At 38.2% G+C, this 11,419-nt stretch overlaps 1 protein-coding gene across 15 annotated transcripts in view; it reads left to right on the forward strand.

Annotated features, from left to right (window-relative positions):
* The window catches only part of CEP170 (centrosomal protein 170), a 125,288-nt gene that overhangs the window by 81,556 nt on the left and 32,313 nt on the right, over positions 1-11,419 (forward strand). For all 15 annotated transcript variants that reach the window (XM_045049305.1, XM_023247413.2, XM_023247416.2 and 12 more), the window contains 2 exons: positions 7,951-8,100; positions 10,642-10,768. In XM_045049305.1, the coding sequence (XP_044905240.1) occupies positions 7,951-8,100; positions 10,642-10,768 (277 nt within the window). The remainder of the gene's footprint in view (positions 1-7,950; positions 8,101-10,641; positions 10,769-11,419) is intronic.

The following is an 11,419-nucleotide window of genomic DNA, read 5'->3' on the forward strand; positions in this document are numbered from 1 at the left end:
TTATCACTACTTAACACTTTCCTATTTATTCACCTTCCCACTCCCCCAAATACGTGTGCACACATGAATGTAAACTCCATAACTGTGGGAACCTAGTGCCTGGCATTTTATATGTCTTCAATACGGAATTTAATTGCCAACCGAGCTCATTTTTAAGCAGGTGGAATCAATCCCATAACAGGCGTGATAAGGTAGGGTTTTTCAGAAATATGGAGCACTCTGTTCCAAATATGGAGCATGAGAGTGTGGAGGACCTGTTCAGAGGACCACAGTTATTTTAGACAGATGAGATCAGACTAGATATTGAAGGCCCCTGTGTATCATACTAAGGACTTCAGATATTTTAATGCTGAAGGAGAATCCCTGAAAACTCTTAAATAGGGCAGTGACATCTAATCATTGTCAGAAGTGTGAAGAATGGATTGGAAACAGAAAGCAATTAAAAAGCTGCTGGTGTGTCCAGTATTCATTTGGATAGAAACATCTGAGTCTTAGATAAGAGATCTGGGCTAAAATACTAAGTTGGGAAATATCAGGAGTAGCTCTGTGCAAAATAATAGATGAGATTACTTAGAAAGAATGTACGGAGGGAGAGGAGACAAAGTATGAAGTTCTTAGCAACACCAGCATTGGTGGACAAAAGGAATAAGAGTGAACAAAGGAGGCTGAAAAAGATTGAACACAAGAAACAGAAAATAGCACATTGGAATCAAAAAGCAGTAGGCCACAGTATCGCATGATAACAGCATTGAATGCCTCTTCAATTTTTCCCCCAAATACATCATATTCCTGGGCCTAAGCAAGTTAATTAGAACAGGTATAATTTAGGAGAAGTTGCATGTAGTTAAAATAGGATCTTTTTAAAGAAATTACCAAGCTGAAATACTGTATCTTTGTTTTTCTGTGCTGGTTGTAGTCAGAAGGTAACCAAAATATCCCCTCACCAAACTCCAGGTTATGGGATTACAGCATTTTGGTTCATGTTGTTGTTGTGTGGTTGTCAGTAGGTAGCCTTATTTTATGCATTGTCCCCAAATTCACTTCTTTTTATAACACAAATGCCTGTTGTTTATGAAGACCTCTTAAGTTTTATGTCTAAGCTTACATGGAGATGCGCTATGATAAGAAAATGCTGTTCACTGCCTGGATGAAAGGTAACTGCCTTCCATAGTACTGATAGCCTCCCAGCCCTCCCTTGTCTGGCCTTCCTCTGGGATCTAGAGAACCCATCACAGTAACCAGTTTCTTCTTCCCACTCCTCTATCGAAACAGACCCTGCTGAGGGAAGAGGAGGATGTTATGAGGGCAATTTCCTAGTCTTCCAGGCAAAGGGAGAAAAACTTGTAGTGAGAACAGAAAGCTAAATATTAAATTAACAACAAGAAAAAGAAATTGGTCCAAAAAATTGGCTTGAGGTGCTCTTTTGAAAAAAGTACTTTCCATAAGTTTCCTGCCTTGAGTTTTGATTCCTGTCCATATATCTCCCAAAATACCTCTTCTCAGCATAGTCTCTTCTCTCATGGGCCTTGTATCTACCGGTGCTGCTCTGCAGGCAGCAAGTGGTAGGGAAGAATCCAGAACCAGGAAAACTATGACAAGACTGGAAACACAGGATGAAGAATATCTACAGCCCAAAGAAAGTCAGTGCTGAGAACCTGAATCCAGCTGTAAGCAGTTTGGAATAGGGGATATTACAAACCTTGAAGTCCACAGCAAGACTTCAGATTCGACCAAGTCAGAGCCAGGGGAACCCCGATAAACCTGAGTCAAAATCTGGGTGACAGTGCCCGACGGAACACAGAAAGGCAGCACATCCCAGGTCCACTCAGACTCAGGGTCTGACGTGCGTGGGAACTAAGACGAGGAGATCAGCTCCGAGCCTTGAGTGAGAAGAGAGGACCTTGATAACAGGCAGCATTTTGATTTGGACTTCATGTTTGCTTCCACTTTGTGCCAATCCAGGAACAATCTGAGTTCCCGGGCCAAAGCAAACAGCAGTTCTTAGCCAGCAAATTCTGAGGGCTTCGGTTTTCTTCCTCTTATACTAATCTTTCTTGCCCTCCCTTCGCTGATCATTTTTTTCTTTCAATCTGTATCACAAGGATTTACTTTTGGTCACTGTGATTATGGCTCCTTGCCCCTTCTCAGCTCTCCTTCGTAGCCCTCCTCAGGTACAGGAAACCCTCTCCTGCTGCGTTCCCAGAGCTTCACAACTGAACCCTCACCTTTCTTCATCAGCTGAAAGCTTAACATGTACTAGGTTTTCCCCCCTTCCTTCCTGTGTTATTGTATGAAATCCTGCTGATTTTCCTGCCTAACAGTGCTTGCCACCTAGAGTGCTTTCACACACCTAGCTCCTTCTCCGTATTCATGCTCAGAGACTTTCTCTCCCCACCCTGCCCAAGTAGCCCTGGCATTCACCTCTGCTCTCTCTGTATCACATTACCATGTTTTATTTTCCTTATAGAACTCCCCTCTAGCTAGTTTATTTCCTGCCTGGCCTTTCTAGAATGACCCGGTTTGTCAGATCACTTCTGTATCTCTTGTGCTTGTTAGAACGGTGCCTGGCACATAGCAGACACTCAATCCCTTTTTAATGAATGGATGAGAAAGAAAACTGCATGACCTGCTTTTCAATTTCTGTCAATATTTGTATGTGGTTAAGCTATAGATAAGCTGCTTTATTTAGTGAATTTGTGGATTGGTCACTTTCAGCCAGTCCTCCACAAACAGGTTTTCCTGTATTTTTTATTTGCTGAAACTAGTTTGTATCTTGATCCTAACATAACTTGTTAAAATGGGTCGTTTAAAACCTTGATGTGTCATTTAAAACCTTGTATGTGTTATAAGCTTCGCTTTGTCAGTAGAAAGCTGAGGAGTATAGGTTGTATTAGAAGAAATACATGTGTTTAAGTCTTAGGGGAGTTGCCTTGATTAGTAGGAGACTGGGCATGCCTTTACGTTTCTAGCAATACCCAGCTAACAGCACTTAGAAATCGCTTGGCAAGGAAAAGGTAACATGGTCATTGATGAACAGCCATATTTTAGACACGAAAGGAAGGAATGCATGTCAAGAAAATGAGCCATAAAGAGAGAAATTGGACATTTTAAGTGTAGAAGCAGGAGATTAGACCTGAGCATAATTTGAGGACACGAAAGGAGGAGCTAACAGAAGATGTTCAGCAGTGCTGGAAAGGCAAGAGGTCGTGGATATAACTCCTAAGGAACGGAAGAGTCAAGGCGCACGGGGTAGGGCAGGGAGAGGGCAAAGTTCTGAGAGCATGTTTTTACCCAGACAGAAGTAAAAAGGAACAGGATCAAACTAGATGGTGGCTTAAAAAACTGAGGTAAAATTCACATAACTTTCACCATTTTAGCCATTTAAAGTGTATATTTCATTGGCTTTGGGCACATTTACAAAGTTATACAACCACCAGCACTATCTAATTCCAGGACATTTTTGTCACCCCAGAAAGAGACGCCAAACCCGGTTCCGTTTCCCCCGGCCCCTGGCAGCCACTAATCTCTACTTTCTGTGTCTGGATTTACTTCTTCTGGGCCTTTCGTATATAAATGGAAAGTCATACAGTGTGTGGCCGTTGGTGACTGGCTGCTTTCACGAGCATAATGCTTCCAAGGTTCATCCTTGATGTAGCATGTATCAGTATTTCATTCCTTTTTATGACTAGTACACCATTGTGTGGATGGACCACATTTTATCTGTCCATTCATCTATTGATGACATTTGGGCCATTTCCACCTTTGGCTATTGTGAATAATACTGCTATGGACATGCATGTATGCATGTTTGTATACCATGATAAAATATAAAATGTCTCTCTTAACCCCATTCTGAGCTCTTTTTTCCTAAAATTTTAAATGCGTTTTAAATTTAAAAGTTGATTACAAATATGTTCTAAAAATCACAGTGTTAAACATTTAGAGCCATTTATTCCATTGATTTTTAAAGGATTTTTCTTTCCAAAAGTGGAATTAGATTTTTATGAAAAATTACATGTTTGAACAAATTCTCCTCTATAAAGTCATCCTGATTTTGTTCCCTGATGTTAGAAGCTAGGATTCTGCATAGTTCTTAACATATCAAGTGATTTTCATGGGGACCTTTGCTGTTGACTTGAACTGGTAGAGACCCTGCTCTCTCTACCTAGGAGGTCCTTGCTCATTGAGGAAAGTGTTGTCCTGGTCATCTGAGGTTGAGCCTTGACACCCTGATTGATATACTAATGCAGTACTGTCTTCAGTTGCTAATTTAAAATAAACCCAGAAAAAGCTTGATACTTAACCTACCATTGTGTTTCTTATTTCTGTGGAAAGTTGAAATCTGAATTTCAACTGATTTGGAAAGTGTTTTAACTAATAAATTAAGGATTATTGCTGTTGAATTACCATTTTGCTCAGCATTTGTACCTATTACTATTTTTATATGCCCAAGTCTTCTCCCTTTCAACACGCCTTTTCACACTGGTCTCTCCCCTGTCACAATAAACAAAGCTCCTTATCTGATGTTACCAAATATAATTTGACCTCCCTTTATGAGTATTTAGTAGGTGGGATATTTACCCCCATGAAAATTGACCCTGTACTCTTTGGTTTGATATACCGTTATTCCCTCTCCCACCCCAGCTCTCCAATTTCAGAATTAGAAACTGTGGACATTTTCTGTACAGTCTGAGCTTTTAAATAATGACACTGATGATAACATGCTAGTGAAAAAACCAAGGTCACACTTTTCGCAGGCTTGGTTTGTATAGCACATACTGGTCCTTTATCATCTAGAGAATGTTTCATTTCTTTAAATTTAAAACTAAAGATGTTACGGAAACTTTGTTTTAACTACAGAGTGCCCTTGCATGGTTCAGGTGACAGTCTCTTTTTTTTTTAGGCTTCTTGTATTAGACTTGAGCTCCTTGAGAGCAAGGGCTGAGTTATGTAAACTTTTGAAGCCCCTATGGCAGCTAGCCCAGTAGCCTACAAAGAGTAAGTACCATACCTCAGTCCCAGGTTGTTAAAATTACTTAGAGTAGTTGCTGAGACATAGATGTGAAATCCCAAGGTGAGATACCAAATATCACATGCATACATTCAAAGGAAAGGGGTAAAGAGGTGTTCCATAATGCTGAGAGTGGAATGACGAGGGAAGTGCCATCTTTTTACCCGAGACCTAGAAGCCACAGGAAGGGGTCACAGGTCACTCCCTAAACTAGAGATGCACCTGCTTGGATCAAGGCCCCTAGAGGCATGAACACTTTCCACCCCTGGTGTGAATGAGTTCTCTTTAAACCTCTCCCAGACCCACAGAGCTCCGACAGTGCAACTTCTAAAAGAAAGTTTTTCTTCCCATCTATTCCTCCTTTCTTTTGCCCCCATCTGGAAGAATTAGAAACTGACAAACTTGGTGTGCAGGACCCTGCCTAACAATCAGACAGGCATCTGATCTCTCTCCCTTCCTCACTTTAGACTTCCAGCCTAAAAAAGTCCCTAGCTGAATGAGAGAACCAGATTTTACACATATCAAGTTGGGGGGGTGTGATTGAGCCCAGAGAAGGGAAGAGAATCATGAGCCTGATTAACATATAGTGCGTTCGAAACACCTTTGAGCCATCTGTGAGGAGAGATGACAGGCAAGCATCTGTCTGTAGTTGGAAATTGAAGAGAAGCTTGGATGTGGATGAAATCACCTAGGGACAGTTTATAATGAAAAGAGAAAATGTAGCAAACTTGGTCTGAAGTGTGGTCCAACTCTTGATTCATATGTCAGATTGTATGTACTTTTCGAAATGTGAAAATTTTAATAGCTTTAAAGTACACAGACACAGCGTGTTTATGTCCTCTTGGTTTTCACATGAAAGTCCTCACGAGGGGATGTTTTTGCACCTAGACACAAACAGGAAGATCTAGATTTCAAGCTGGGCTGGTCGTTGCTATCATTAATTTTCCAGAACACTCAAAAATATAGGTAGGAACTTTGAAGGCTTCTTTTTCCACACAGTAGCGCTTCAGGCCCTATTACTTGTTTGGGCACAAATAGTGATTTAACTTCTTTGACAGATGTGTGTATAATTGTCTCTGATGCTTTGCAGGGAATCTGTGGAAAGTCATCTGAGTGTTCTTTCTGTCCGACGTCAGCCCCTCTTCCCTAGAAGCGTTACTTCTTTGTGTCTGTGTCTTTTGTTGTCATTTCAAAATAGCTTCAGAGTGATTTGGAGAGATAATATTTTGTTTGAAACTTGTGGTGCCTCTATGTTTGAGGAAAGCAAGTTTTGCAAGTCCATTTTGAGTGTGAAGCGTCCAAGTAAATGTTACCAAGTCAGAAAATCACCTGAGATCATTTGTAAATTAAAATGCCAGAGAGATACCACATGCACATACTCACACCTGGGTGCTTTTATCTTTTACTTCCAAACTTGAGTTAGATTTTTATTCCTCCTAATCATGAAAATAAGGAAATAAATTTGGAGTTCAGTGACTTAAGCTAGAAAAATTTCTCAATGTTCTTGTAAGACAGTCCTAAATAACTCGAGTAGCTCTAATTTGCTTTCTTTACAAGTGACACTAGAGGCAGAACACACAGGACAGTATACACAGTATTTTTACTGTTGTTGTTGTTGTTGAACTTACTAATTCTGATGTTTAACAAAATGAAACAGGTTTGTTTTTTCCCTTCTGTAAACTTCCATGTGCTTCCATGTATTACTAAAATCCATATTTGATTTAAAGTTAGTAATATACAATTTGCTTCTAAAGCAAAGGTAATTTGAATATTGAGTGCTTCAACAGAATACTAAATCACAAGTTTTGAAAACCATACAGTTCTATTTGAGTTAAATATTAAGTAATAAGGCCATCTAGTGGTAAAATTTCCAAGTTTCAGTGAATTTGAGAATGATGTTTCCTTTACTAAATGTAGACTTCAGAATTTATCAGATGTGATCAGGCAATCATTGAAAAGCTTTCTAGAAAATAGTTTAACCTAAGGTATTTTCCCCTTTTTATACCAAAAAAGGCCCTTTGGTTATGTTCCTAAGATCTTTTCTACAAAGCACCAATTCAAACACATAGTATTTTTCTTGATTGTAATCATTAGAGCCACAGATAACATCTATGAATAATGCTTAAGAGACTTAATAGTAAATAAAATGGAACGTTGCAGTTTTTGTAGTTACGACCTTTTTCCAATCTGTTTGACAACATCAGGGCCTATTTACGTGCCAGGAAGTCAGTCAGACTCAGATCCTCCCCTTGATCAAGCATATGATTATTGGTCTTTGTATTTAAATATTTCACAAGCGTTGACCATAGTCATCCTGCTTATTGAAAATGCTGATCTGTGAGAGTAGACCGGAAGATCTGCATTTCAAAGGCCTTTCAATGATTTTTTTTTTTTTTAGGCAAAAAAAGTTTGACGATCTCACTGTATTCCATACAGAGATCATACAACAAAATCTGTTCTTCAGGACCTTAGAAAATTCTAAGTATAATTTAGTTCATATAGATAAACGTTAAACATTTGTTAAGAAAGAAACAGGTAAAATCAGCTTTATGTTTACGGTTTTGCAACATGCCTCTTTCCTAAAAATAAAAGAGCAAAGAGATAAGCTGAAAACAAGCCAAAGCGTATTCTTTCCTAATTTTGCATTATTATAGTATTTAACATTATTAACACCTTTTAATAAATCAAGTGTAATATCCTGGATATTTCTTACTTATCAAACAGAACTTTGCTACATATTAAAAAGGATAGTTTGATTTACATGAGCTGCCACCCAATTTTCCTCTTCAACCTTCACTCCCTGTCCTTAAATAAGTTTCCCTGATTATTGAATTACCTGTTGAAATTAGAATATTTTTATTTGCCTCTGAAGTTACTGATAATATTCATATTAATCTGGTGCTCGGACTTTTCATTTATAAAATAATTTCTTCTCTTAGGTATTTGGAGTAGATGACAATCAGGATTATAATAGGCCTATTATCAATGAAAAACATAAAGACCTGATAAAAGATTGGGCTCTCAATTCTGCTGCGGTAGTAATGGAAGAAAGAAAGCCACTGAGTACACCTGGATTTCACAACTCAGAGGTATACATCTCTTCCTCATATGTGACTTTTACACACATGAAATGTGAATTTTTATCATTTGTAGTTATATTATTTTAAGTAACTGATATACTCCTTTGAAAATTCTTCTAAAAACTAAATTCTCACAACTGAATTTGTTTCTAATAAAAGCCTAAAGCAAGTTTTGCAGTAATTCTGTTTCAGTTTTTGTTATTTCTTTTAAATTATGTTACTCTGTTCATCCGTGAAGGGAAAATGTTAATTTCAGTAAGCAGTTAATGAACTCACTGCTCTGATTGGCATTATGAGATAAAAGAAAAAGTATACTCCAGTAGTACTTCCTAGGAGGGCCCGTAGTTAGAATGGAAAGATCTGTAGATCTTTCTGTCATGCCAGGAAGGATGTGCCCAGTAGTGCCTGGCAGATAGAATTTCTATACCTGAATAAGTGCCAGTGCAGCACAGCCCCCGATGTTGTTAGAATGACCTGAAGTTAGTCAAGGATGGCTTGGTTAGTAAGCTTGGGGAGTCAGCATGGGTGCAGTAGAGCTACGAAGACCTGAGCTCAGGTCCCAGAATTGCCACGTTTGTCCAAGTGCCCTTGTGTCGTCGGTCACTTCCCCTCTCTTAGCTGCAGTTTTATCGTCTGTGCAGTTGGGATTTTTGATAAAACCTACTTACAGGGAGTTCAGTGAAGTATGTAAAGCACTCAGCATAGTAATCGCCTGAGATCTGTGCCCTCAACAAATGGTTATTCCCTTATTGGAAGTGATACTGGAAACTTCATTCCAGTGATATGTCAAAAATAAATGTAAAAAAAAAATATGTAACTGAGAAGTATTAATTCATTATAATGTATTCAATCAGAGCTAACATCCAGTAGGAACTTTCTCGTGCCATTTTACAAATGTGGAAACTGAAATATGTAGACCAAGGTCATAAAACTAGTACCTTGTGGAGCCAGAATGTGAACCGTAAGCAGCCCTGTTTTCTTAATTCATTCTCTTACTCAGTATGCTACACCACCTCTCCAGAAATGAGTTAATTTATACAAATGGCAAATAAAACAATCACAAATGAAATGTTACCTTTGTCAGAAACATAAATAGAATATTTCTATAGGCAGGGAAATCCACCTATCCGTTTATCAATGTTAAAATCGTCCCTTTATGGCGTGCCTATTCCTGAAAGCTGTTAAAGCATTTCTTGCATTTCAGTGTTCTGTTTCCTTCCTTGGTCTTACAGAACTGTAATTCTGGTCTCCGTTTCATAAGATGCTTAATTTACTTACTGAAAACAAGTGATACTTACGCGAGGCGTAAGTTCTGGTGTTCTGATTACCAGGAATGGTTCTGGTGACCATGAACTTTTATATAAGACTTCCTCTTCCCTTCCCCATCCCCTCAACCCATCCCAAGTGGAATTGATATATAGCCCAGTATGTACCTGCCTTGGAGAGAATCTCCGGCACAGGGCATGAGAACCTCTTCACAGAACATAAGTGTGTGTGTCAGTGAAGGTGGGAGGGGCTCTGGTACTTCCTTCCTGCTGAGAAGCGTGAGCAGTTAGTAGAGTCTTGGAAGGAACTTCAAGGATCCAGCAGCCTTTGGAATCCTTAGGCTTCATTGTGTGCAAGTCACTGAATACTTACTGCTTTAACCTATTCTGGAAGTCGTTATCTGTAGCCTGTTTGAAATAGTCATCAGTTTTTAGCCCGTAAATCTGATACTTAAGATAGTGTTTTGAATCATTTGTAATACAGTTTTCGTGATAGTCTTCCATTCCTTCGTTGTCATTCCAGTCTCAAAATTAAGATTTGACTTACTTTTTTTGTGAGGGAACATAATTTTTTTTCTGTACTCCCTAGGTCTTGCCTGGATTGCCCTCAAGTTACCATTCTATGTCCACAAGTCTGTAGAGCCATTTCATGAATTAAATTCCATTTCACATTTGACTGTGGAAGTTCAGAGAGTACTTGCCTTAAGGCCAGATCTAGACATGTGCAGGTCTAGGCTCAGACTAAAGGCTGAGTGATTTCTAGCTTCTTCTGGAAACAGCGAAGTGTTGTAAAAAGAGGTCTAGAGCTTTGGGTTTGTTTTTGAAATCCTTGAAGACACGACCTGGCAGATGTAATGTTCCTTGAGACTCTGGAACCAGTCCGCGTCCTAGAATCACGGAGAGGGCCAGAGAACAACTTAGGAATAGATCTTTAGACTCCTGCTCCAGCGACAGAAGCAGAGCCAGCCTCAGTGTGGTAGCCGTGAGGCCCTGGTGACACACCCACATGTATCCAGCCACAGAAAATGTTAAGCTCCAAGTATTTATTTTAGTGCCATCGTTAGTATTTAATAAGTAGAGAAAATTATACTACGTTTACAGTAATGATAAGATGTAGTTAAAAGGGGTACCTAGAGACTTTTCATTCTATATCTGAGGACATTTAATAAATGATAATATAGCAATGTGAGTTTTAAATACGGCTTCTTATGACAAGATAATGTAACTAAATAGAATTCTCTCTTGTCTAAATAGGCTATTTCCTTCCCTTATTTTCCTCCTTTAGGAAGGCACATCTTCATCAGGAAACAAACGCTGGGTTTCACAGTGGGCTAGTTTGGCTGCAAACCACACAAGACATGATCAAGAAGAAAGGATGATGGAATTATCTGCACCTGTTCCTTTAGAGAATGGTATTTTCTTCCTCTTGGTCTCTTTTTTGTGAATCAGCTTTGTAAAAAACAAGCTAAATCTATATAGTGAGAAGTAAATTAAACCTAAATAAGCAAATCACATATTCTCATGCTTATTTTACATATATGATTTTATTTGCACTAATAATGCAGGTATCATTAAAATAAAACCCTAACTGAAGATGAGAGGTAATTTGTAGATGAAATATATATATATGTATTTTTACATATGACATGTAAAAATGAAGATTTTAAATTTTCTAAATTACAGTTTTCTAAATTACAACATTCATTAATATCATTAATACAACAAATATTTAAATGCTACTTTGTGCATTTAAAAAACATTCAGTACAGTTCAATAAAAAAAAATACACACTTAATTTACTTAATGTATCTTTTGCAAGTCTGTGTAATGTGATTTTTATTACCTTCTAATAATATTTCTATGAACTAAGTTTCCTTAAAACAAAAATGAAATTTTATGCCTAATGATTTTATTTTAGATTCAGTTAATTACATTCTTAATTTAAAAACCCTCAAGGAGAATTTGCATGTGACTTTTTATGTGTATTCTTAATTTTGTTATTGTTGAAAACAAATGAAAATTTATTTTGCCCCTGGCTTATGGCACCCCAAAAATCTGGTTTA

The sequence above is a fragment of the Felis catus genome, chromosome F1, assembly GCF_018350175.1.
Source record: "Felis catus isolate Fca126 chromosome F1, F.catus_Fca126_mat1.0, whole genome shotgun sequence".
NCBI classification, from domain to species: domain Eukaryota; kingdom Metazoa; phylum Chordata; class Mammalia; order Carnivora; family Felidae; genus Felis; species Felis catus.